The following is a 27,558-nucleotide window of genomic DNA, read 5'->3' as shown; positions in this document are numbered from 1 at the left end:
AAATTTTTATTCTCAAAACAAAACTAAGTTAGGGATAAAGCCTTAAACTTTTCTCAAATTAAGGATTGGCCATATCCCAACCCTTATTTCAAATTTAAATCAAACTCATGTGCTAAATTCAAAGTTTGATTAATTGGATATGTCAAATCGAGGAAAAAAAAAAAACTCGTATTTGAACTTTAAGCATACATGTGCATAAATCTCGAAAGGGGTTGTTGAATAAGAAATTTTGGAACCCATTGAATAAGAAATTTGAGAACCAATCACAAATTGTCACGTTATTTACTATTTTGTAACACCTTCCTCAAATCAACCATAAGCATCCACCCGAGAGAATCAGTGGATCAAATTCTAGAGATCGAACCACATCGCATTAAATCAACGTAAATACAACATCAACACAAGTTTTCCACGAATCAAATTTCTCCGAAAATCTAGTGTGAACAACTATCACCTTAATGGCTATTTTCAAATTTAGCATAACGAGTAAACTTACTTATAAATATAATCAAATATCACTGTCCATCGATAATCTATAATTATGTATCCCTATCATCTACCAGCCTATACAAGCAACCGTCACCATAAACACGATGATTTGACTATATTTAAAAATATTTTTAGTAGTTTTAATTTCAGCCTTAATTTTATATAATTCAAACTAAAAATCGATTCACATTAGTCGTTAGGGCATGAATTGATTTTAGACAAAAATGTCACAAGAGCGTTGACTAAAATGTCATTGCAGTCAAAACGACTGAGTCAGTTGGAAGATAAACGAATATAATTTCAACGCGAGTATATATGCTGCCGTCCTCCTCTGGCCCGCCACTCTCTATCACTCACCGATCATCTCGCTCATTCCGGTCGCCTCCGACCAAGATTTCCCTCATCACTTCACTCTCACAATCCTCCGCCTGGTAGCTTTTCGCGAGGAAAGGCAGAGGGTATTGTTTTGATAATCGAATTAGCATTCCGTCAACCGATCGATCGGCGGGCGGCGGACGGAAACGGTGACGGGAGAAAGAGCGGCGAAGAAGTTGGATGGAAGAGACAACGATGGAGATTTGAGGAGAGGGTTTCATGGAGTTTATGGTTTAAGGTGAGAGCGTTTGTTTTGATCTTTTTTTTTTTCTTTCCGTAAAAGTATATATCTATCGAAAGCTTGGCGCTAAATTGAAGGGACCCACGAAGACCAAAGCCCGATTAAGGGCTCTGATTGTAGCGGCGGTGTACTATGCCGATTACTGCCTTGTCCGAGTAAATTTCAGCGGGACCTTCCTAATCTTTTTCCTTCTATTTCTCTCTCCCCCCTTCTCCATCGGAATCTCTACGGCGGCTGCTTTCCCCCTCATCGTATACCTCTATCTTGCTCTTTTATTTTATTTTTCAAGGCGTTTGAACGGTGCTGTTTGCCATCGCGAATTATCTATGTTACTGTTCGATGTGGGTTTGATCGGTCAATGCAGGTAAGTGGTTGTCATCTGGAGTTCTGTGTTTTTTGAATTATTCGATTTTCTCCTGGGGGAACTGCGAATTCGATCTCTGGGAAGTCGGTGACAAACCCTAGAGGTTTTGCTTGAACTAGGGTTTAGAGTTTGCTTAGTTTTTTAGTTTTGTTTTTGGGAGGGTTTCTGATCTGATTGGTTCAATTCTTGCGACGAATTGTTGTTTTTGTTCGTCTCTGTCTGAAACCGTAATCTAGTTTGGGGAAATTTGGATCGTTGTCGAGGGGGCAGTACAAAGGTACTGTAAATTGGCGAGGGTCATTTTTTCTGTTTGTTCCGATACTTTAATCACATGAAAATTATGGGTTCTTAAAATTGAATTTCGTTTTGCTACCCGCTTTGATTGTGAATGGAACATCATCCCGGTTTCCCCATTTTCTTCTTCTTCTTTCTTTTGTTTAGGTACACTACCCAAGTTTTCAATTGGATGCATACTGTTGTCGGTTCAGGGAAACGTAGTTAGCATTTCAAAGACGTTACTTAATTAACAAGGTTGGAAATAATTTGACTTAATTAACAAGTTGGAAATAATTTGATGTCATGGTTACTGCAGATAGTTCGAGCTGTTTGCTGCTCCAGAGCTGGATTCTGGAGTCTACGAATTATAGGGAAGCTACTTTATTTGGGTTTTTGCTCAGGTAGCTTAAAGTGATGGCAGGAAATGTGAGGTTTGAGTCCTCAAACTCAGCTATTCAAGACGAGTTAGCATTTGGGGGGAGCTATGGCAATGGACAGAGGATGACCCAGACAAGTAGCAGTTTGGATAGGTCTGGAAACTATCGTGATGGAGGAGAGAGCCGGATGTTTGGTTTGGGTTCTAGTTCATCCCGAGGTATTGCTTCATCAACTGGGGATCTGCCTACACTATCTCAGTTTTTATTGTTGGATCCTATAAAGTTGGGAGAGCAAAAGTATCCTCGTTCAGAAGAGTTAAAAAAGGTTCTCGAGATGTCATTTGGGACGAATGTAGAAGACAGCTCATTTGGATCTGCTCGTGTGAAGCATCCTGGGGCCGTGGAGGAGCTAAAGCGGTTCAGAGCTTGTGTCCTTGAAGCCTCTAATAAGGCTAGGTACCCTATGGTTTTGATTTTTCATATTCACCAGACACATATATTTGTTTTCCCTCTTCTTTTTATTTGATGTCATGATGCTGCAATCCTCGAGTATGAAACAGTTGGGAATCCTGTTGGTTACAAATTCTATTAGTACATTTTTCAAACTTAAATTAGGGTACTAACGATCTGTTCAGTGAGTTGGCTTGCAATGATCTGTTTGATTACATAAGTTTATCTCTTGTTTACATTGTTGTTTGTTTTCTTGAATATAAATAGCAAACTTTATTTTAATAGGAGACAAAAAATAAGAAAAAGAAGGGAAGAACCTTTCAAGCAAAAGGATAAAAAGATTACTGGCTTGGAAGGTTAAATCGATGGGAAGTTACAAGCATGCTAAAACTAAAACATATTCAAAATGGGAAAAAGTTAATTTCTCGTCCTGGGGGAAAAATGATTCAAAATCTCTAGAAGTATTATCTAGCACTATTTTGTTATTAAGAAAAACTTTACTTCCAGTTCTAGTTTTGTCCTTCCTCAATTCCAGCCACGAGACCATTTTCCCATGGGGTCTTCCATTTCTCTTAATCTGCTTGCTTGCGAAAAAGCATATCTCAAGAATCCTCTTGTAGACAGTGGATGGCTGGCCCTGGCTCAAAGAAGGAAATATCTAACAAAATACTTTGGCTTGTAGCATAAACTCAATAAATGAAAAGGAGGTTCTAGGTTTTCTCAAATGTACATCAAATAATATATTTTTTTAGAACATAACACAGCTCTTGGAGAAACTGCATAATAGGAAACTTCCATCGAACTTTTTCATTACGATTTAGTCTTCGAAGAACGAGGATCTATAGGAACACTAGCGGTTTTGGGGATTTTGTTCTTCCAACAGTCTTGGTCAAACCTTTGTTAAGGATAGATACAAGAGTTAAAAACTCTCTGATTTAGAGATTTAGACTTTTAGTGTTAGATTTATCCCAAGTTCTTAAGAATCCAGATTCTCCTTTCAGCAAACTGGGAGGGGATGTGGCCATTGATTGTCCCCAATAGATCAAACTCCATTTCCTCCTCAGTTTTAAGGCCTTCGTCCGAACAATTTGGAATGAGGATACTGATTCTGATGAACATATACTTTTCAGGGTTAGGGGAAGAAGGATGGATGATTCCTTGAACAAATTGAACAAGTACTGTGAGTCCCAGGTCCAGAAGAAGCAAATACGTAATGAGATCTTAACTGAAAGGCCCGTCGGGCCTAACATTTTGAAGAAGGGAAGTCAGGTTCATCGAAATTCTTCTGATGTTGTGAATCAGAGGCTTGAAGACAGAGCAAAAAACAACGTTCTTAACAAGCGGGTTCGGACTTCAGTTGCTGATTTAAGGGTCTGGAAATTCTATCCTTTTACTTCTATTCTAGTTTTCAATATGCGTTTATTTATACACTTATCTTTCCATATAATGAAAAATGTTGATGTGCATATCTCTGTTTTGTTCTCATTTTGAAAAAAATTCTTTATTTATTTTGGTTAGGAACCAAGCTTCACATTTTCTTTTCATTGACGGTAATTTGACTTTCAATGTAAAAGAAGTGAATACAAGAGCATACAAAAAGCGAAACTCACAAAAAGAGGAATTTCCCAAAGAAAGGGACTCCAATGATACAAAATAGTGCTTATTGAATAATTGCAAAAGGTCTTCAAAATCGAAACACGAAAGGGAATAATGATTCTAACAAGGGGGCAAACATCCTTAGAATCCCTTTCCATCTCCCTAAATACCCTACTTACTATTCCACTCCCCCCAAATCATCCACCATAAATGACAAACCCCAGCTAACCTTAAAAACAATCCTTCTCCCATAGGCCTTTTGGCAAGATGGAGAAAGGGGAGGAACAACACAATCATATTACTATTTACTACACGATCATATTCGGTCATTTTTTTTCCAATGAAAATTGTTTTTACACACACACACTACAATTTACTACAATCCTTGTGACTAGCTGTGAAAATCAAACGACTGAAAGAAGAAATTCTCAATGGATCTTGCTAGTAGGCAACCCTAGAGAATATGGTCCGGAGTTTCCTTCTCCTTCCAACAAGGAAGGTAACAGGTAAGGATGGCAACTTTCTCACAAGCCAATCCATTGAAAAACCAAGCTTTCATCAAGAAAGATGAAAGAACAACAAGAGCATACAAACAAGCCCGACATGAAAGGGAGCCCAAGAACTAACTATAGAAAAAAACTTCAATCCAACAAAATCAATCCAACATCATAGGATTTTTATTCCATTTTACTTATGGTGATTTTGTGGTAGTCCTTTTTCTGGCGATACAATCTTTAGGAAGAAAGTACTATTACTGGTTAGTCATCACTTATTTGTTCTGCATGCATTTAATGTAATTCAATTTATTTTGTTTTCCCATGGTTTAAAATCATTTGCTATTTCTTTTTGAGAAGAGGTTAGCTATACTGCATTGTTAATGACCAAATCAAAGATTTAGTGGAGAGCAAAGACTAATTGAATCAGCTCTGAGCGCTGGTTTTTGGTAATTTGGAAAAAGTGAAGTAATAGTTTTTTAAGAGAGATGTTGCAATTTCAGGTGTTTTTGGAGTACAATTCACTTTTGTGGGCCCCTATATGGTGTTCAGATATGAAGGACAATTTTAATTTGATAAGTATGGTGCTCAGGAAAAAAAAGTTAAATGACATTTGTCATTACTTTTTGATAGAAATGAAGGGTTTGAACATAATTACCTCAATTTAGGTATTGGTTTATATAAGTGAAAAGAAAGTTTCTTATCAAAGGCGGAGAATATAATCCAAAGGTTGAACATGCAGTGTTGGGAAACAGGAATTAGTAGAACTTCTGAGAAGTCACAAAATAGTATGATTAATTAGACATAACTTTGGTGTTGCAAAGTTCTGAGAGGTAGGTGCCCTTTTGGCGAGTGGCAAGCGATGCATCTTCATGCAACACCTGTTGATAGATTTTAACTGCATTCTCAAGGTTTTCAGAGATCTCCTTTCGTATAATTGTGATTTTTTATCGCTGTCCTGAATTTTCTTGAGCCCCATGATTCAGTCTCTACACATTTACTATAATGTTCATAAATATATTCTTCTTTCAATTCATGCTAGTTTGATATTTCTTAAACTAGACTGCCTGAGCAATTTTATAATGTTTAATCTTTTAATAGGCCGAAGGCCGGACTAACAATGTCATGAGGCAGCCTCCTTCCTTGGGGAGAGAGAGAGATTTGATTAGGGATGGAGGTGAAGCTTCTGATCTAGTTGAAGAAAAAATTCGCAAACTTCCAACTGCAGAATCGTGGGACAGAAGAATGAAAAGGAAGCGGTCTGTGGGTACAGTTTTAAACCGACCCTTGGATGGTGAAGGAGAGCTTAAGCGTGTCATGCTTCATAAGCTGAATAATGAGCCAGGACTGCAATCGTCTGAGTCCCAGAGCGTCAGGTGATTTACTTCATCCTTACCATGCATGGATGAATCTTGTACAGTTCAAAGATGAGAAATCCAGCTTGGATTTTATGTAACACTTTTTTTAAAAAATTATTAATATTATTATTTTTCTTCTTATTATTTTTTTAAAAAAGTCTCCTCCCTCTCCTTTTCCCAATAACAATTGATTTATCTTGGAATTGGCCTTTTGAGATTGGTTGGGAGACGAGTCTAAAAATTGCTTTGTTTTCAAAATAAATCCCAACCTTTTATGCACCTCCCACACTGAAAGATATTGTCAGTATTGTTCCATTAGTTATAACTAGCAAGGTTGTATGCTGATCTGGACTTCTATATCTTCTTTTCCAAAGAACACTTATTATTGGAATTGACATTTGGAGATTGTTCGGGAGATGATTTTAGAATTGATTTTTGTTTTAAGATAAGTTTCAACCTTTTGTGGACCTCTAAATTTCAACTTCATGAAGAAAATGTTGCTATGTGGCTAAATATTAACTTATATTGTTGAATCTTGTTCAATCCATTGTCCTCATGTCTGTCTTTTTCAGTAGGCTCTCAATGAAGTCATCATATCTTTACTAAAAAAATTTCGATCAGTCCACAAATGGGCAACTCATGCTTTTGTGACTAATTTTTAGCACCGATGGAGCCATTTTATTTTCGAAAATCACGAGCCTGTTTAACATGACTTTAATTGAATATAGTCTCAAACTTTACAAACCCTTCAGTAGTATCTCTATAAAACAATTTTTTTCTGCAGATAATTTGGGTTGGATCTCCCTTTACTCCTTTTCTTTTCCTACCTAGATTCTTTTCTTAACCTTGGATGGCTCAATTCTTGGTGTGAGACCAGTCTATTTCTTTTATTGGAAGTACCGAAAACAATGCTGTAGCACCCAGATCTTTAGTTACAGAAATTTAATGGGAAACATAGATCCTAGCCAGTGCAAACGTTCTCCAAGAACGGCCTATCCTTCTATAAGCTATCCTATTTCTCTAAGTCAAAGTTTTAAAAGTAATTAACCTGTCAAGGACCTCCTGTCTTTAGAATTATGGTCAACGACACAGCCTTGATTATAGACTGATATGACCTGTTACAAGCAAAAGCCTCCGCAAAATTATCCAAATTGTACCTAGAAACTGAGGTCACATGTCTATTTCCTTCTCTTGCATCTTTTTAACTGATATTTTTTGTAAATATTTTCCTATTATCTTTTTATAATTCTCGAGCAGATTTGAGTTAGTAGCCCCTTTGTCTGGTGTTGGTATTAATGAAATTGTTTTTAAACCTCCCTTCCCTCTCCAGCAAAAGGGAACATTTTGAAGTAGAGTAGTTAGTTGTGTGGCATGCACATGCAATAGTTGATGTAGATTTGAAGAATTTTAAATCTAGTCATATTCACGCGAACTATTTACAGTGTAATCTGTACAATTTCAATCCTGTTTTTATAAAAGAACATATTTCTTATTTCATGGACAGTTCCTTCTATATATTGCTGTTTGAAATTTTCCTTTTCTTTACCTGAAATATTCAATTTATTGGAAAGTGGACAGGATACTTATTGGACATGAGTTATTTCATTGTCATTACCTGTTTTTTAATTATTAATGTATAAGATGGATAAACGTTGAAATATGATGTTTATTGCAGATCAGGTTCTTCCAGCGGTATTAGTGGAATAAACAAGTGTGATGGAAGTTCTCTGCCTACCAGTTCAAGCGTGCGGATTATTCCCAAGGCTGAGCCTGAAAAAAAGCCCACTCATTTCAGGGATTCTGCCGGTGGACAAGGAAAGGACCGATTACTAGTTAAAGGAAATAACAAGTATGTTGGTTGCTTTAGTCTACTATGTTTGGTACTATTTTAATTTTATGATAACTTTATTATATACAAAACACAAATGCCATCTTCATTTTCTTTCACTTTCTTGTGGGCCAATCTTCTGCAACATTGGTCGGTGCTCCCCTTCTTCATTTCCAAGGCATCTTCCAATTGTTGCTTGGTGACAATCTCAAACAAAAAGGGAAGGTGTTATGGACATATAGAAGCTTTCTAGGGAAGTTGGAAGGGAAATAAAGATTTTAACTTTTTTCAGTGAGTGCTTACTATAGGACTTCCTTTTGGTGCTTCCTCTCTTGGTGTCTTTGGCCCAAGGAGTTAATGGGCCTCACGACTAAAAAACATTAATCTTATGTCTTATTAACTCCTTGCACAACTCTACAAATTCCACAACTCTTTGGAGTTTGCAACTCCATTCCTTGCCCTAAATACCTTCTTAATTTCCATGACAATTAGGAGGCTGCAGTTTCTGAAAATAACTTCATAAATTATTTATGCTTTGCTACAATTGAAATCTGGACTTTTGTTTTATTACTGTCATATTTCCGTCTGCTCTTTTGAGTAGTTAATGGTTGCTCTCATTAGTTAGCAAGATTTCATATGTTATTTTTGATTAATGTAAAATTATCGTCAGAATAAATGTTCGTGAAGACAATCATGTAGCTGGTCCTTATTCATTGGCAAAAGGAAAGGGTTCAAGGGCACCCAGATCTGGCTCTAGTAATGCTGGAAGTTCATCTCCTAACCTTTCACGTATGTCTGGAGGTCTTGATGGCTGGGAACAACCTGCAAGTTCAAATAAATTTCAATCAGTAAATGGGGCTAACAATCGCAAGCGTCCTATTCCCAGTGGATCATCTTCTCCTCCCATGGCTCAATGGGTTGGCCAGAGGCCACAGAAAATGTCCCGTACTAGAAGATCTAATCTATTAACACCTGTTTCAAACCACGATGATGTGCAGGGGTCTGAAGGTTCTCCTTCAGATTTAGGTGGTAGAATGGCTTCACCTGTGACGGGTGGTTCGTTTCTTGCAAGGAACTTGTCTATTGGTAGTCAACAAGTTAGGGTGAAACAGGAAGTCGTGTCATCTCCTGCCAGGTTATCCGAGAGTGAAGAATCTGGTGCTGGGGAGAATCATGAGAGTCAGTTGAAAGAGAGAGGATCAGTGAATGGGGAACCCGAAGAAAGAATGTTGGTTCCTTCTGCTCAGAACAATGCTTCTAACATATTTCATTCAGTTAAGAACAAGGGTCTTGACAAAGAAGAAATTGGGGACTGTGCTAGAAGACAGGGAAGGAGCGGTAGAGGTTCATCATTTTCAAGGGTTTCTGTTTCACCAGCGAGGGAGAAACTGGAGACTCCGACCTTGACTAAACCACTTAAAAGTGCAAGGCTCGGTTCTGAGAAAAATGGAAGGTGATATATCTGTCACATTTTTTTTCTTTCTATTTCATTATTCTTTTCGATGATCTTTATCTTATTGATATATATTACAATTCAGCAAGTCAGGCCGTCCCCCTCTGAAAAAGTTATCTGATCGTAAGGCCTTCACCCGAGTTTCACAAACATCAGCTGGTGGTTCCCCTGATTGTACAGGTATGTTATCTTTGATTCGTTGGTGTTCAATGATGGGTTTCTTCTAAAACAGGATACTGCTTCTGTATGGTAATAGTTTTAAATTTTAACGGTAGAGTTCTTTAGGGTTTAGCATGAAGTGTTCTACTACTTCAAATTACCTGTTTTCAGTTAGAAGATTTTACATGAAACAACTTTCTTTTTGGAAAAAGTAGAAGTATATTTGTGAGAGGGGAGAAAGCATAATTGTGGTGGGTAAGACTTTAAGTTTTACTCAATGCTCTATGAAAATATTCTTCCGTGCAACAATTTTATAAATGCTACTCAAGACTTTAGGCATTGAGCGGACATTTGGTTTCTATAGAAAATTCAGTTGAAATAATAGTTTCTATAATGATACTGTTCTACTTCTTCTCCTAGAAAGGAAGATTTTAGTTTTACCCACACTTGCAATGTAACTCTGTGAAACATGAGCATGAAGCTATATGAATAATCTTCCGGTGCTTCATTTTGTTGAAAGCTACGATATGTTTTTCTTTAAAAGTTCAGATATATGCTAGAGTATTTGATTAGACTTTTGTTTTCTCTGGAAAAAAAAAGTTCTCTAGTTGAAATGATAATTTCTATAATGATATCATTTTCCTTTCTTTTCTCAAGAGGAAGTAAAAGTTTAACCAGTGTGATATGCTGACGTGAAACATGATAATGGGCTTTAGGAGTGGGAATTGATAATTCTTGTAAGAAGTTATTATTTCTTGTTCAGTTTCTGCATGCCCACTGAGATGACAAATGGATGTATATTCGAATGATATTCACTTAATGTTACATGTGCATAAGTATTCTTATACATGGTCTATAGGTGAATCAGATGATGACCGTGAAGAGCTTCTAGATGCTGCTAATTATGCTTGTAATCCGAGCTGTAAGTTATCCTTCAAAATTTGAATCTCTTAAAGACGAAGAATGGTGTGTACGTATGTATGAATGTCTAGTGTATATTATTCATTTTATTTTTCCTATTGCAGATGTTTGCTGTTCTAGTACATTCTGGTGGAAAATGGAATTTTTATTTGCTTCCCTCAGCCAAGAGGATGAGTCCTTTTTGAAGCAGCAGGTAAGAACTGTTATATTCTGTTTTACTGCTAACATCATTAGATCTCAATTTCACTAAAAGATACTCTTAAACTATACGAACTATAGCATTCTATTTGAAACATCAGTAGTTCCCAATGTCACTAAAAGACATTCTTAAATTATTATTGAACGTTATCTGCAATCTGCAGATATCCCTAGACAAGAATGATGAAAGCTTCTCCGAAGTACTGGACCACGAGAACACAATTTCGGTCTGTGTCTGGATTTTCATTTGTTTAGCAGCATATATAAATTATTCAGAACTGAAGGTTTTGCTAAGTTGGCAGAAAATTTAGGTGAAGGTATTGGGTTTAAAAAAAAGTTAATATAGGACAATTTAGATAAGTTTGAACTTTGGGTAATATACTGGGAGTTGCAAATATCTTTATTTCTTTGATGTATTTACAAATCTTGAACGATTGGGCAAAATTTTAGGGTGCGAGCTGGTTAGGGCTGATAAATTTCTTGGGATGGTAGGGAATCAGGATGATAAGTAGGGAAGTAAATGCATCATATTATATTATTTAAATGCCACTGTTTGAACTTAAAGCTTTGGAAAGTCATTATTTGTTCAATCTTAGCTATCTATTTATGGCCTCATTTCAGCTGCCGCTTTGGACAGCTATCATAAGATTAGGGAAGAAAATGCATGATATTATATTATCTGAACCTGACTGTTTGAGCCTAAAGCTTTGGAAAGTTATTGTTTGTTCAATCTTAGCTACCTATTGATGGCCTCATTTCAGCTGCCGCTCTGGACAGCTATCTTTAGATCCATAGCAATCAGTTATTTGTTTGTTTGTATATACATGTTTCTAGGTTCTTTTGAGTAAGCACTTCTTTCTTGTTAGGTTGGGTTTTTCTGGCTTCCTTTTGGGTCTTTTTTTGGTGAAAGAAACATTTCATTGATAAATGAAAGAGGGGGAAAACCCCAAACATTTCCTTTTGTGTCTTTCTATAGGTCACTTTTATTCTGTTGGCCTGTGTTTCTTTTTTCCTGTTTGGGCTTTCTGTATCTTTTGGTTTTTTTTTTAAATGAAAGCTTGGCTTTTGAATCTGAATTTTGAGATTTCTACAAAATTCGCTTTACTAAGAAGGCTGGTTCTCAGTTCCTACACATAAATGTGAATTGGAAACCGATTTCAAATAATAATGCTGCTGATCTTGAATGCCCATTTTCTGAAGAGGAGGTTTTCTTGGCTATCTATTCTCTTGGTGCCAATAAGTCTCCCGGTACTGATGGATTTACAGCAGCATTTTTCAAAATTTTCTGGACTACTTTAAAAGATGACATTCTGAATATGGTCCATGATATTTTTGACTCTGGAATTACAAATGCCTCCCTAAATGAAACCTATATTTGTCTCATCTCAAAGAAGTTGGATGCTTCTGGGTCTCTGAGTATCGTCCGATTAGCCTCATCCTGTGTACTTACAAGATTATTGCTCGGGTCTTATTGAATCGTTTGAAACAAGTTCTTCCATCAACCATTGCTTTAAATCAGCTTGCTTTTGTTGAAAATAGACAGATTCTGATGCATCCCTTATGGCAAGCGAATTAGTGGATGATAGGTTTCATGAAAACAAGAAAGGTGTGATTAACGCTTTGCGGAAGTGGATTCATGGGTGTCTCTAGTGCAATTTTTTCCGTTATTATTAATGGTAGACCTAGTGGTTAAATAATCCCTACTCGGCGGCATTAGACAAGGTGATCCTTTTCTCCTTTTTCTTTTTATATTGGTTGCCGATTGCTTAAGTCGTCTGTTGGACCATAGTCTATTTAAAAATTTGATAGCCACTCATCCCCTTGGTACTTAGAGTTTTATCTTGAATCGCTTGCAATTTGGTGACGACACTTTGCTCTTTTCCACTGCTGACCTTGCTGCCCTTACATGCTTGTTTGAGGTTATACATGTCTTTGAACAAGCTTATGGTTAATCTATTAGTCTCTCTAAAAGTGAGCTCTTTGGCATTCATATCTCTGATGATGATCTGGACTGGATGGTGACTGCTTTTGGATGTAAGAAGGGACAATGGCCTGCTTCTTATCATGTCCTTCCCCCTGGTGGCAAATCTTAATCTATGATTTTTTGGCAACCAACTATTGAGAAGTTCCAACAAAAACACCATAACTATGCCTACATCTCCAAGGGTGGTCGTCATACACTTATTAAAGCCACCCTTTCAAGCTTGCCTACTTGCTACCTTTCTCTTTTTCATGCCCCTAATGATGTAATTAATTGTTTGGAGAAACTAATTCATGATTTTTTTGGGATGGTTCATGTGATGAAAATGGTATGCATAAAGTTAATTGGATTACTACTCGGTGCCCTAAGCTTCTTGGTGGTCTTGGCATTGGAAATTTTCGTTATTGAAATTCTGCTCTTTTGGCGAAGTAGATCGAAAGGTTTTACATGAGCAGGATGCTCTGTGGTGTCAGCTCATAGTGACTAAGTACATTTATCCCTTTTGTGTTTGGCCAATATTGTTAGGTCACCAAATTCCCTGTGGAGCTCCATCTACCATATTGCTGACCTTGTATTTTCTAAGACTCAACATTGCCTTGGTACGGGTGGCACTATCTCTTTTTGGAAGGATCGATGACATGATTGTGGTATTCTCTCTGTGGTTTTTCTTCGTTGTGGCTCGTTGATTCTAAGACTTGGGGCTTGCACTTTCGACGTAATATTACTGATCATGAAATTCATGAATGAGTATCTTTGTCTACTATTGTCTTCTATCAGATTTCATATGGTGCTTTATTCTTGGAGATGGACTATTGACTCCTCATCTATGTTTAGTGTGAAATGTATGATTGATGGCTTGATAGGTGCTCTCGAGCCTTCTGAAAGGGATTTTTATTCGATCATTTGGATGGATCACTTCTTGAAGAGAATTAAAATTTTTCTTTGGGAGTTTAGTCATAAAGCTATAAACACTCCTGATCGTCTCCAATGTTGTATGTCTTAATATGTCTCTTTCACCATGTATTATGTGTTGTGCTAATGCTGAATCCTCTGCTTGTCCTTTTATTCGACAATTTTGTGATCTCATTTTGGAGGTTTTTGGTTGGTCTACTGTTTTGTCCAATGACATTTTAGACATCCTCAACTCTCTTATGGTGGGCCACCCATTTATTGGTTGTAAGTAGGTTATTTGGCTGGCTGTTCTTAGGGCTTTCTTTTGGACTTTATGGGGTGAGCGTAATAAACGTCTATTTAAAGACTCTTTTTCATCTTTTAGTTCTTTTTTGACATTGTTTTGTTCACGGCTTTTTATTGGTGGAAAATTGGGCACCCTTTTAAGAACTTTAGCTTATTGGTCTTGGTTGCCAATTGGTGCTCTTTTCGTAATCACCTTTAAATGAAATGTTTGTTTCTTATCAAGAAAAAATGAAAGCTTGGTTTTTGAATAAAAAAAATCATAGATATTAGATTTGCAGTGTTCCACTTTTTAGACTCTCGGAGCTGTCTGTTTAACTACATATTGCCCTGTCGAAGTAGTTCTTTCCATCTTTTCATCAATCACTATGTGCATTCCTTTAGTAGTTCTGTCTATAATAATTCTTTTCTTTTCCTCACGTGTATTTTCTTAGGGTGCTTTTGGGGTAGAGGAAGATTTATCACCTCGAGCACTTGGTTCTGGAAGAAAAAGCCAATTCTCAATTAATCAAAAGGAACCGCAAATTTTGCCTAGAAATGTTGATCAGGTCGATGAAGCTGAGGACTTTGTTACTTTAAGTGGAAAACTAGAATCAGAAAAGAGGAAAGCTATTACTCCACTTTACCAAAGAGTATTATCAGCTTTAATAATTGAAGATGAAATGGAGGATTTTCAAGACAGTAGAGGCACAAATATGTTTTCACAATATGGGGGAGATGACTTTTCTGGTGTTCTGTATCCCTCTGTTGATTTTGAGCCTGGAAAATCCGTTGGGATGGGAGTTGAATCTGAGTTGGATCTAAAAACTCCGCAAATTGCGGATCGTAGATTTTCTTGCAATGGGAGATCAAGGCGTGACAGTCAGTCGTTTAGTGCTGATGTGCATCAAGAAGATCATGGATATCAACAATTAAATAACGGATACTTCCCTGAGCTTCATGAAAATGGTCTCGATGGACCACTAGGCATGCATTTGAAGGAGTCTAATGTCTCTGTCTTTAATTGCCAGTATGAACAGATGTCTGTAGAGGATAGACTCATGCTGGAGCTCCAGAGTATTGGATTGTATCCAGAGACAGTGGTATGTATTTCAGTATTTAGTTTGTACCTTTGTTATAATACTTCTCTGTGTAGTTGCCTTATCCTTTTCACTCTTCAATGGTATCTTTCTTAGCCTGACCTAGCAGATGGGGAAGAGGATACTATGAATCAAGAAATTCTTGTATTAGAGAAGAAACTTAACCAACAGGTTGCAATGCACTTTTCATAATGCCTTTCATGTTTTTTAATTTAGATGTCCGTAAGATCTTGTTGTGCAATCTTCTTTGGCATTTCCAAGCTTTATATTTGGTGCTAAGGTTTTGGCTTATGCTTTATAGGTTGCTAAAACAAAAATTCACGGAAACAAAATAATCAAAGCGATTGAGGAAGGCAGAAAAACAGAAGAACGGTGGGTTTTCAGTTACTTGTATCTCTCTTCCTTTCTTTAGCTTACATATTGCATCAATGATTATTGATTTTGTGAAAATTTTCTTTTTCTTATTATAACCTTGTAGGTCCCGTGAACAGTTTGCAATGGACCGGCTTGTTCAGTTGGCTTGTTTAAAGCAGTTGGTATGTAAAAACATAGAATATTTATGCTTAATTACTTTTGTTATCTCTTTCACTGGCTTATATTCATGCAAATGTTTTCTCTCAGTCCTTTTCTTGTTTTTCCCTCTTAGTCAAGGTTGATGTAAATGGTCTCCCTGGTATTGTATGTTTTTTTCCCTTGCAAACAAGGCCCTTTATCATTTCTTTGAAGAATGTTTTCTTTTGGTGAAAACTGGTGTAGGGAAGTAAAAAATTTCATTTTCTTTGTGATGCTTCGAATCTGGTGCTGAAAAATTTCATTTTCTTTGTGATGCTTCGAATCTGGTGCTGCATCCAATCTGGTGCTTACATTGTTAACTGTTATATAACAGTTGCGTACAGTTCTAGCTAAACCGATAGCAAAGAAGTGTTAGCCTACTACTATTACCAACCAACTTCTTTGAGTTGTACCTATATAGAAACACCAATTTCATAGTGGGTAACAGAACAATGTTCCTGATTTGGATGGGCTACATGTTAGGATACCAGAACTTCTTAGGCTACTCCTTGATTTAACTTGCCAAAATGTCAAACAAAATACAGCAAGATTACTAATACTAATTCTCCTCTCAGGAAAATATTCAAGAACACAACAAAATCACAAAACACTCTGTTACTTCACCACTAAACCACACAAAATCATACCCCTCTACAACCCACGAAATGGCTTATTTATAAGCCCAGACCCTCTGTGCAGCAACGGTCTTCTGCCATTTCTTCAGTCTGCCTTACTTCTTTCTTCAGGGGGGAGCAGCCCACCTTTTGCCCGACAGTGGTTGTACTACCTTTTTCCTGCCTGCTCCCTTTTTCCATTCCACTACTAACTAACTTGTGGTCCCCCCTCCTCCTTTGGCTGGTCCCAGCTCCTTGCTTTCCTCACCGTTTCCACGTGTCCCCTTGTCTTTCTTCCTTCTGTTATAGGTGAATAAAATTGGAGGTCTAGCATCACTCTCCTCCTCTAAATCCACCTTGTCCTCAAGGTGGAACTCAGGGAATTGTACCTTTAAATCAGCATAGTTTTCCCAGGTGGCTTCGTGCGGGGGCAGTCCTTTCCAGTGTACTAGCGCTTCCCATTCCTTTGTAGCCTGATTCTTTCGATAAGCATAGATTTCCTCCGGTTGAGTGATCCACTCATGACATTCGTTGATATATGGATCAAGGGGTTGGATTTCCTTGATGTTCCCTATTGCTTTCTTAAGCTGAGAGACATGGAACACCGGATGAATGGCTGCATTGCTAGGTAGTTCCAGCTTGTATGCCACGGTCCCAATTCTTTCTAAGATTCTGTATGGCCCGAAGTACTTGGGAGATAGTTTTTCATTGCGTTTCTTTTGAAGGGACGTCTGTCGGTATGGTCTCAGTTTGAGGAACACAAAATCCCCGGTTTGAAACTCCACATCTCTCCTTTTCAAATCTGCGAATTTCTTCATCCTTTCCTGGGCCACCCGTAAGTGTTCTTTCAATGCTCCCAATATGACATCTCTGTCTCTTAGTTGCTGGTCCAGCGTGGAGTTAGGTGTTTCCATCTCTCCGTATTGGATCAATGGTGGTGGGAGTCTCCCGTAGACTGCTTGGAAGGGGCTGATACCAATTGATCCATGGTATGTTGTGTTGTACCAGTATTCGGCCCAGTGCAGCCATTGGCTCCATTCTCTTGGCTTTTCTCTGCAAAAACATCTGAGGTAGGCTTCTACACTTTTGTTAACTACTTCGGTTTGTCCATCCGTTTGAGGATGATAGGAGGAACTTCGGTTTAATTTAGTGCCAACCAGCCTGAACATTTCGGACCAAAAGTGGCGGAGAAAGATTTTATCTCGGTCTGAAACTATGGACTTGAGAAATCCGTGCAATCTTACAACTTCCTTGACAAACACTTCGGCCACGGTCTTAGCAGTGTATGGATGTTTCAGAGTGAGGAAATGCGCATACTTACTCAGCCGGTCTACGACTACCAGAATCACTTCCCACCCGTGTGATTTGGGCAACCCTTCGACGAAATCCATGGAGATGTCACTCCAGATGGCATCTGGGATTTCAAGAGGCAGCAGCAACCCTGCTGGAGAGAGGGCAGACGATTTATTCTTCTGGCAAATCATACATTCGTCACAGTATTTTTGAACATCCTTCTTCATTCCCTTCCAATACAATTCTCCGGCCATTCTTTTATATGTTCTAAGGAACCCTGAATGCCTTCCAAACACCGAGTCGTGATAGGTCTGCATAATGGTAGGAATTAGTATAGAAGTTTTGGATAGAACCAGCATAATGCCTTCCTTGATGGCAAGTGTAATGTGGGATTTCTATGCCCTGTTCTTCTATCAATGAGATGATCTCTCGCAGGGCCGGATCCTTTCTGACTTCTTTCTGAATTACTTCCACATCCAACAAAGCTGGGGCTGTTAATTGGTTCAAGTGCGCCGTGGGTCCTATTCTGGACAAGGCATCTGCGGCTTTATTCTCCAATCCGGGCTTGTATAGTACTTCAAACGAATAGTCGAGTAACTTAGTGATCCATTGCTGGTATTGTGGTTGTATTACTTTTTGTTCTAACAGAAACTTAAGTGATCTCTGGTCCGTTTTCACTGTGAATTTTCTCCCCAACAAATAGGGTCGCCATCGCTGGACAGCCCACACCACTGCTATCAGTTCACGCTCGTACACTGGTCTAGCCCGATCCCGCATACTTAAAACTTTGCTGAAATAGGCAACCGGTCTCTTGGCCTGAACCAGCACTGCCCCTACCCCAAATCCTGATGCATCAGATTCGATTTCAAAGGGCAAGTTGAAGTCAGGCATTGCCAATACAGGTAGAGTCATCATGGCTTTCTTGAGTTTTTCAAAGGCTGCCTCTGTTTCCTCCGTCCACTTATATGCCCCTGCCTTCAAGAGTTGTGTGAGAGGCGCCGATATACTTCCATAGTTTTGCACGAAACGGCGGTAGTAGCCTGTAAGCCCCAGAAATCCTCTCATTTCCCTCACATTCGAAGGTGCTGGCCATTCCTTCACTGCGCGAATCTTTTCGGGATCCACCTCAATGCCCTTCATCGAAATATAATGCCCCAGATAGCTGATCCTTGTCTTCGCAAAATGGCACTTGTCGAAGTTGGCATATAATTCACTTTCTCTCAAAATTTCCAACACCACTTCAAGGTGTTGTCTGTGCTCCTCTATTCCCTTACTGTAAACCAGTATATCGTCAAAGAAAACAAGTACAAATCGTCTTAAGAAGGGCTTGAATACCTGATTCATCAAAGCTTGGAAGGTTGAAGGGGCGTTGGTTAGGCCGAATGGCATCACCATGAACTCATAATGCCCCTCGTGGGTTCGGAATGCTGTCTTTTCGATATCTTCGGGATGCATCCGAATTTGGTGATATTCGGCTTTAAGATCAATCTTCGAAAAGGTATCTGCCCCATTCAGTTCATCAAAGAGTTCCTCCACGACTGGAATCGGGAATTTGTCCGGAACCGTCACATTGTTCAGCGCCCTGTAGTCCACACAAAATCTCCAACTCCCATCCTTCTTTCTTACTAACAATACTGGGCTGGAGTAAGGGCTTGTGCTTGGTCTGATAATACCCGAAGTGAGCATCTCATCCACCAATCTCTCCATCTCCTCTTTTTGGTGGTGTGCGTATCGGTATGGTCTAACATTGACTGGGTCGACTCCCTGTTTTAAGTAGATATGATGCTCTATTCCTCGTTGGGGTGGCAGTCTGTTCGGTCGTTCGAACACATCACTGAACTTACTGATGATTGCAGCCATTCTTCCTTCCTCTGTTTCAGTGAATTGGGTGTCTGCCTCCCGATCTTCCATGTCTTCTTTTTCCAAGGCCCGACACTCCACCAGGTACCCCTGATCATCCGTATCCCAGTTCTTTATCATCCCTTTGAGGCTGACTTGTGTTTTCGTGAGGCTCGGGTCCCCTTTGATGATTACCTTGTTGCCCTGTTCAAAGAAAGTTAGTATCAGATTTTTCCAATCAACCTCGGTGGTTCCTAACGAATGTAGCCATTGCATTCCCAGGATGGCGTCGACTCCTCCCAGCTCCAAGGGCAAGAAGCTATCCGTGACTTTACAATCTCCTAGCCACAGTTCCACCTCATCACACACACCCTTCCCTTTTATGGATGTACCCGACCCCAGTATCACTCCATAGTTGGGTGTTTCTTTCATTGGCAACTGTAACTTTTCCACCAATTTCTCAGCAATGAAGTTGTGGGTAGCCCCACAATCTATCAGGACGACTACCTCTTCTTTCCCCAACTTCCCTTTCACCTTCATTGTTCCCGGATTTGTCAGGCCCACCACCGAGTTGATAGACAATACTATGTTCAAGTTTTCCACGCCCTGTACTTCCGGTGGTTTCATCTCTGTCTCGGCATCGAAATATTCTTCCTCTATGATCTCTAACTCTTCCCCACTCTCCTTCACTAGTAACATGCGCAATTCCTTGCTGTCTTTAGCTTTGCATCGGTGCCCTGCGTGGTATTTCTCCCCACATCGGAAGCATAGCCCCTTCTCCCTGCGGGCTTGAAATTCAGCATCCGTCAGCCTTTTCGTTGGCCCTTCCCGTCGGTTTTCCCCAGTCGCTACTTCTCTCAGCGTAATGGTCCTCATTGGCCAGCCGCCTGCTGTCGCGTTTTCATTCGTCGTGGAGGGGTTTGTATTACGCGTATTGGTTGTCTGCTGGGCCACCTTGCTATCATATGCACTGCTCAGCCCGCATTCCTTCCGGACCATCTCTCTGTTTTCTATCTTTAGGGCCATCTTCATCATTTGGGCCAGCCCAACGGGCTCCCACGTCTCCACTTCTGACTTCAACCATGGGCTCAAGCCATTCATGAATGTCTCTTCTAATACCACCGGCTGTAGAAATGCTACTGGCGCCAAATATTTATCAAACCGATTCCTATACTCTTCCACTGTCGTCTCTTGCTTAATGGTAAGGAAACGCCCCACCAGTGTGCCGTCGCGGATAGATCGGAATCTCACCAACATCTTCTGTTTCAAGTCTTGCCATCCTTTAAACGCTTCCCTCTCTTCTTGAGACCTATACCAGTCCAACGCCGGTCCGTCGAAACTGATGACAGCCACGGTTAGTTTCTCTGACTCAGATAGGTTATGTATTTTGAAGTACCTGTCGGCTCGGAATAGCCACGAGTCCGGGTCGGTCCCCGTGAAAATCGGCATTTCCACTTTTTTAAACTTGCTCCGATCCATCGCCGGTCCTTCCTCGGTCTTTCCTTCAACCTTCGGGTCATTGGAGATGGCGGTTATGGTCGTTTCCTCAATCTGGGTTTTGCTCGATGAGCCTTCAACCACCTGCTTACCGGGTGAGTCGTCCCGTAGGATGCCTTCCAAGTATTTCAATATCACTTGCTGCTGTTGGTATTGCTTGTCAATCTGAGCATTCATCTCCGTAATCGTTTTTGACAGAAGGGAAACGTTTTCCTCCATCAAGGGTAGTTTCAGGATTCCTTGCTCCACCATGTCCAGTCTCTCTTCGGCGCTTCTCGTCATCGTCGTAGGTTTCCCCAGGTAATAGTGCTCTGATACCAAATGTTAGGATACCAGAACTTCTTAGGCTACTCCTTGATTTAACTTGCCAAAATGTCAAACAAAATACAGCAAGATTACTAATACTAATTCTCCTCTCAGGAAAATATTCAAGAACACAACAAAATCACAAAACACTCTGTTACTTCACCACTAAACCACACAAAATCATACCCCTTTACAACCCACGAAATGGCTTATTTATAAGCCCAGACCCTCTGTGCAGCAACGGTCTTCTGCCATTTCTTCAGTCTGCCTTACTTCTTTCTTCAGGGGGGAGCAGCCCACCTTTTGCCCGACAGTGGTTGTACTACCTTTTTCCTGCCTGCTCCCTTTTTCCATTCCACTACTAACTAACTTGTGGTCCCCCCTCCTCCTTTGGCTGGTCCCAGCTCCTTGCTTTCCTCACCGTTTCCACGTGTCCCCTTGTCTTTCTTCCTTCTGTTATAGGTGAATAAAATTGGAGGTCTAGCACTACACCCTATAGGCTGACAGTAACTGGAATTATATTAAAAGATAAGCTGTACACCCTTAAACCTTTGCTTATAGGTGTTAGATTCTTTCATGAATTGTCAGTCGCTAGAAGTTAGTTTATCATCATGTATACTTAGCGTGGATTTATTTCTGCGAACTAGTTTGCATTGAAGATGAATATGGAATGTGATGTTTTGAAACAGAACAGCCACTATTTTTTTTTTTTTGATGAGTACTCTCTTGGAAGTATTAAACTGATGTTGCAAATTATTGAGTATTAAAAAGCTCAAATTTGAAGTAATCAGAAATTGGTCTATTGTTAGTGGGAAGCAAAAATGCAAAATAGAGGTTTTTTTTGGGGGAAGAAATTAGAGTAGAAGATTTTCTTCCATCCATTGAGATTAACCTTCGTATCCTCAGCCACGTGAAACACTTCCTTGCTGAAATTTGTTCAAGAGGAAGTCAGAGAGTTCTCGTATTGGTTGATCCTTTGGAAGTCATTCATATTAATGCCTCCATCTGGTGTTCTCTATAAGTTATTTGATGTCTTTTTCATCCAAGATTTGTGCTTATTTTGGAAAGCCTTTGCTTTTACTGCCTGGTCTTTTTGGTCTATGTATTTGTATTTATTGTTTTTGTTACTTTGTATTTTGTGCATTAGCCTCTTTTCATAAAAAATAATGAAATTTTTTGTAATATTTTCTTAAAAAAAAACTCAAATTCATTTATTAACTCAACTTTTACATATGGCTGATATGATAGGCCACTCGAGGCAGTAGTGCTGCAAAATTGGGGATCCCCAAGGTATCAAAACAAGTTGCTTCAGCTTTCATGAAAAGAACTCTTGCCAGGTGTCGAAGATTTGAAGATACGCAAAAAAGTTGCTTCAGTGAACCTGCACTGCGAGACATTTTAACTCGACCTTCTAACCGAATTGATACAGATGCTGTGAATGGTAATGGTTCAATTGTTTCCAATTAGTTGACTCTTAAAACAGAAGCTTTAATGCCTTGCATTTTCCTATTTTGTTTGTTGTCTTGTTGAACTTAAATGTTTTATTTATTCCTTAAAAAGAGAAGAAGGGAAAATACAGTAACCAAATAGGTTATATATGGTGGTTGAGCAACAATACGGTTGATGAATTTGTCCAAATGGTTTTTGTTTGCTTCATGCAGACCTCTGCTATAACGTCAAAGACGTTAATCAATTTTTTCATCTGATATGTTTGGTTCTTAACTATTGTCTTATCACTGTAGGTTCCTTTTCTGGTGAAACTTATCACAATGGAGTGCAGAATCATAAAAGTGGAAGAGGTTTACTTCATTCTTCTGACCAGGATTTCACCCGAACTGGGCCTATAGTGAACAGAGGGAAGAAGAAAGAGGTGTTACTTGATGATGTAGGAAGTGCTTGCATGAGAGCTGTATCAACCGTGGGCAACAATTCATTGGGTGGAGCTAAGGGGAAAAGAAGTGAGAGAGAAAGGGATAAAGATATGTCAGCTAGATTATGTGTTACCAAAGCTGGCCGTTCATCTGCTGGGGACTTCAGGGCTGAGCGCAAAGCAAAAACAAAACCCAAGCAGAAGACAGCTCAGCTATCTCCTGCAGGAAATAGACTTGTAGGCAAGCTAACGGATGACACTTATTCTGATAACCCTGGAAGTAGGGTTTCCAATGAAATTGTCAATGGCAACACAAAAAAGGAATTTACCGTGTTATTGCCCCTTAATAATGCAACTGAGGATTCATCGAAGGAAATTAGTGAATGTACAGATTTCACAAACCTTCAGTTACATGATTTAGATTCAATAGAGTTAGGTGTGGGTAATGAACTTGGTGGCCCTCAAGATCTGGATTCTTGGTTGAACATTGACGAGGATGGATTACAAGATCATGATGCAGTGGGCCTTGACATACCCATGGACGACCTCTCTGAGTTGAATATGCTTTTATAGTGATTGTATAGTGTACCTTTTTTTCCTCATTTACTGGGTTTTAGAATTCTATACTTTAGTGGGGTGGGGAGCTCTCATGTATAAGTTAAGCCTCTGACAGATTGGCATTTGCCATCACTGTCATTCAATTCTTTCACTTCCGGGGAGGGGGGGGGGGAATCATAATTGTTCATGTAACCAGATAACTTATTTTATATGCAAACAAAAGAATTTTCTCGGAAGACTTGTCTATGATGTTCTTTTCCGTTCATTTCTTGGTGTAAAACCAAAGTCTAATCCTTTTGTTTGAATGAAATCTTATCTCTCAACGTGAGAGAGATGTTTATTTATTGAGGAAAATGGAATACAAGTTAGTTATTTAGTAACTAACTAAGTAGTCATAACAATTATAACAGTAAACTAGTTGACAGTAGGCTGTAGATGTTTAGGCTATTTGAATTACACCTTTTCTTTTACTACTCCTGGACAATTGTTCTAGGAACCTAATCTTTGGTTCCCCGTCCTTCTGCATGCCAATTCAGAATGTGGTCTGTGATGGTATTTCAGTACTTACTCTGTTTGCTGGTTCTTGCTCTTCTTTGGATTGTGAGCTCTGCAGAACGTTTGATTCTTATATCCTCCATTCTAGGAATTCAGCCAACTTCGCAGAGCCTCTGGCAGAGTAATGCAATTAATAGTGCACTTGTGCTGAAGATATGAAAGCCTGAGGTCACTCATGAACCACATTCCCTGGATGAGAACATAATTGAAATTTATTTTGGCCGTCAGGTGGTTTCCTCTCCCCTCCTCCTCCTCTTCTTCTTCTTCTTTTCTCTCTCTTTTTGTATTTTATGATTTCTTTTATGAATTGGTGTTAAATGGAATACAACTTCGTTTGCTAGAATACCATGCCATTGAAGTCGGGAACTAGTCAGAAATATTATTATTGCATCACTGTCCTAATGTTGATTTTCTTCCTTCTATTTGAGTTAAATTGTGGGAATTTCAGGATTTCTATTTTGGTTGCCCGTTTCCAGTTGGTAGCAGAAGATTCTTGCTGTTTACCGCTACTGCTTGTCACAGTGCAAAGTCTCTTCAAACAAGTGGTAAGATACATATTATTTCGTTATTGCTATGCGTTATGTAGACAATTAATATATATTATGGTTCTTTGTATACTTAATTCATAATGATATCATTAATTACTTTTGTCCTGTTTTTCTGCTAATTTCTTTATTCTTTACGAGGTAAGCATTATCTCTTACATGGATTAATGGAAAAGGCTTAAAATTTTATCTGTCATAGTTGGATGCACACTTTTTACGATTATATGACCCTGCTCACTAGTTATTCACTGTCTCCGGGAGTTGTTCAGAAGGCTTAATTAGTTAATTTCATTTCTTGATTTGCTTCTCTTTTATTTTCTGTTCTCTTGCTTTCTTCCTCTCAATAAAATGATCAAGGGATTGGTTGGTAGCTCCACCGTGGATCTTTTACATTTTACCCTTTTTTAATTTAGCCTTACCGGGTTTTGGTTTCGTATGCATCCATTTCATACTTTCCTTTAGTTTTTCATCTGTTTTGCAAATACTTCATAGGAGCAAGCTTCATGCTAAGGTTGTGGATGGAAGCGTTTGTGTATCGCATCTGTCGGACAGGAGACTTTATGGAAGATGTTTTTATTTTACAGGTTCAGCTTTTATTCATTTTGTGGAGTGGAGCTATTGGCTTGAGGAGCATGATCCCTGTGAGCTTTTCACAATTTCGGTACTTTAGTTGTGGTTTCTACTATGAATTACCATCTTTAAGGTTGATGGTTCGATTCTCTACCTTCGTAGATGTTAGAAGTAGAACTTTGAAAAAGAAAAAGTCTCTGCAGCTAATTAGTAATTATTTTCTCAATGTTCTGATTTTTTCCATCCATGATTGACTTGTATGAATTTCTTTTTTGTTTGTGCATTACAGCATGGGCCTGCCAGTCATTCTTAATAATAACTACATTCCCTACCACAACCGAAACAGAATATTCTTTTACATGAATCTTTGTTTCTCCCTTCGTCAAGTTCACATTTGCCTTAAGAGTTGTGGTGCTGCATCTTGAGGTACCTTTTTGGTGGAGAGTAAAGGTTATGTGATGGGTTGCTTCTTTTATTAAATCCATTTTAATAACTGCACCTGAGGTCCTGAATAATTGGAAAAAAATGTGGTTAGCTATGGCAGGGACACCATATTTTGTCGTTTTCTTTTATTTATTTACTTTGGTTATCTGTTCCCGAGTTCATGTGAGTTTGTTTATATCTCTGTTTCTGCTTCCCTTCCTATCTGGTTAATTCAACGGTGAACAAGACTATTAACTATCAAGGGTTGACCTAGTGGTAAATAGGAGTATGACCTTGGTAAAAGGTGAAGATGTCATAGATTTAATCCATGATGGCCACCCACTTAAGGTTTACTTTATTTCAATCATCATTTAGTCTTGAAATTCTTTGTTACAATTTCTCAATTTTTGAAATTCCCTGATAACTTTTTGCTTGTGTATTTACTTAGTATGAACCTATGTTTATAGGTAATTTTATTTGTAACAAAAGAATTTGAGTTGTCAATCTCATTTTGTTCACCTTATGTTGGTTATCTCTAACATGTCATGTCTCTACTACTTGAAACCCTGAATACATTCTCATTTCAAATCGTCCACAGGCAAAAGGAAAGTTGCTATCTTTAAAGGACCAGGCCTCTGAAACTCCATGACGTCTTGACTCCAGCCTGATAGGTGTGGTTGAATTTGCATCTCCGTCGTGAGAGAAATAATTGCTGTAGTCAATGGCCATAAAAGAATGTCCAGCATACAGTAAGCGCTACCAATAAGTTGAAAATGTCTTCAAAATGTGTAAAGAGGTAAAAAAAACAGCAGCAATTGCTTCAAGAAAATAGATATTGTTGGTGAGAGGGATGGTGGAAGCAGAAGAAAATGAAACCTTATAATTTCTTTCTAGTTTTATCCTCTGTTCTGATTGATGATCTTGTTTTAACCTATGAAGATGTTCGAGCTTCCTACAATCTTATCTGTTGCTTTATTTACCATTCATTATATTATTGACTCATCTGTCTGGCTTTGGCCATTAGAAAGAATAAAGTTTTGTACCATTTCTTTCAACTTTTCTCAGAAAAACGGGAGTGGTTTCAAAGTTATGGCTGCTGCTAAATCGAAGTTGAACTCAACTTCTAAGTGTAGATATCTTATTTACTAGGCTATATTTGAATAGATGATGATGACACGCCTAGATGTTGAACAATGGTTGTTGAATGGTTATTAGAGTAATTCTAGTTGAGTATATGAGATAGATAATTAATTAAATTTGAGTTTATAAATGATTTAATTCACGTGTTGGCCCCTCTATTTTATTTGTTAAATGTTTTTTTTTCTTGTCTTTAGACTATGTATGTGATGTAGCCTAAGTAATCCCAAGGAGAAATCCTCCAAGAACCAAGATTGTGAATTTTTTATTAGAATAAATAATATGCTTCATACAAAAGGAAAATGCCTATATACAGAGTTCTATTACAGAAAAAGGGAATTAACCTAGATATTATCCAATTATCCAATTAATTATTAGGGCATGTTTGAGGGAAGAGTTATAAAAGGGAGGGTTGGGTTATGTAACTCAAACCTCGTTTGGGGAAGGGATCATAACTTTAGTTTTATCCCCTCAATCTTTTTTTAATTTTTTTTTCATTTATAATTTTTATACTTATGAGTTTTGTTATTTTTATTTTAAAAACACATTTTGTTTTTAAGTTATGATTTTGATACAATTACGTTATTAAAATTTTAATTCCTTCCTTTATTCTTGAATTGTGATTACACAATTAAATTTTTAATTTAATTGTCTTCAAGTTTATACCAATATATTTGTGAATTTAAAATTTTGATATCAATCTCAATCTAATTGTATTTTGTTAATTAGCTTAAATATCTAATAAATGTCAACTCAGTACAAAAAATGGTAGAATTTTAACAAACTACCATAAATTGATTACAACAATTAGAAAGCTATGGGACTATTTGATCAGATTAAGAATTACCGGAGTTGTAATTTCAACGATCCTATTATTTAGAGAGTCAACCTCGTAATGTTATTTTGATTATTAAATTAAGTTTGGTTAAATTAACATAACAAATTTTTAGTTATAGAGATAGTAGG

At 38.3% G+C, this 27,558-nt stretch overlaps 2 protein-coding genes across 7 annotated transcripts; both read left to right on the top strand.

Annotated features, from left to right (window-relative positions):
* Positions 1-787: 787 nt before the first annotated feature.
* Positions 788-23,598, top strand: LOC103496506 (uncharacterized). Of its 5 annotated transcripts, XM_017046502.2 has the most exons (18): positions 788-1,102; positions 1,183-1,469; positions 1,911-2,000; positions 2,062-2,578; positions 3,703-3,943; positions 5,764-6,038; positions 7,696-7,869; positions 8,519-9,301; positions 9,387-9,481; positions 10,320-10,382; positions 10,486-10,574; positions 10,744-10,806; positions 14,189-14,836; positions 14,930-15,004; positions 15,135-15,205; positions 15,312-15,369; positions 22,183-22,375; positions 22,677-23,598. In XM_017046502.2, the coding sequence occupies exons 4-18, from the start codon at positions 2,160-2,162 to the stop codon at positions 23,375-23,377; spliced, it is 3,948 nt and encodes a 1,315-aa protein (XP_016901991.2). In that variant the 5' UTR covers positions 788-1,102; positions 1,183-1,469; positions 1,911-2,000; positions 2,062-2,159; the 3' UTR covers positions 23,378-23,598. The 5 variants fall into 5 exon arrangements, with proteins under 5 accessions (XP_016901991.2, XP_016901989.2, XP_050938777.1 ...); XM_017046500.2 differs by lacking the exon at positions 1,911-2,000; XM_051082820.1 differs by lacking the exon at positions 10,744-10,806.
* Positions 23,579-26,657, top strand: LOC103496507 (uncharacterized). 2 transcript variants are annotated; one of them, XM_051082822.1, is made up of 3 exons: positions 23,579-24,462; positions 25,047-25,103; positions 26,054-26,657. In XM_051082822.1, the coding sequence occupies exons 1-3, from the start codon at positions 24,265-24,267 to the stop codon at positions 26,102-26,104; spliced, it is 306 nt and encodes a 101-aa protein (XP_050938779.1). In that variant the 5' UTR covers positions 23,579-24,264; the 3' UTR covers positions 26,105-26,657. The 2 variants fall into 2 exon arrangements, with proteins under 2 accessions (XP_050938779.1, XP_050938778.1); XM_051082821.1 differs by having other exon boundaries at positions 25,047-25,165; positions 25,322-26,657.
* Positions 26,658-27,558: the final 901 nt, after the last annotated feature.

This window comes from Cucumis melo, chromosome 3 (genome assembly GCF_025177605.1).
Source record: "Cucumis melo cultivar AY chromosome 3, USDA_Cmelo_AY_1.0, whole genome shotgun sequence".
Taxonomy (NCBI): domain Eukaryota; kingdom Viridiplantae; phylum Streptophyta; class Magnoliopsida; order Cucurbitales; family Cucurbitaceae; genus Cucumis; species Cucumis melo.
This window is presented reverse-complemented; position numbering and strand designations above follow the sequence as displayed.

What these genes read in the sequence shown, in the direction of transcription:
- LOC103496506 (XM_017046501.2), top strand. Translation starts at nt 2,160, where the DNA reads ATGGCAGGAAATGTGAGGTTTGAGTCCTCAAACTCAGCTATTCAAGAC. An exon ending in GAAGCCTCTAATAAGGCTAG is followed by an intron (nt 2,579 to 3,702) that starts GTACCCTATGGT and finishes TATACTTTTCAG; the next exon opens with GGTTAGGGGAAGAAGGATGG. An exon ending in TCTGAGTCCCAGAGCGTCAG is followed by an intron (nt 6,039 to 7,695) that starts GTGATTTACTTC and finishes TGTTTATTGCAG; the next exon opens with ATCAGGTTCTTCCAGCGGTA.
- LOC103496507 (XM_051082821.1), top strand. Translation starts at nt 24,265, where the DNA reads ATGCCATTGAAGTCGGGAACTAGTCAGAAATATTATTATTGCATCACT. An exon ending in AAAGTCTCTTCAAACAAGTG is followed by an intron (nt 24,463 to 25,046) that starts GTAAGATACATA and finishes TTTATTTTACAG; the next exon opens with GTTCAGCTTTTATTCATTTT. An exon ending in TATGAATTACCATCTTTAAG is followed by an intron (nt 25,166 to 25,321) that starts GTTGATGGTTCG and finishes TGTGCATTACAG; the next exon opens with CATGGGCCTGCCAGTCATTC.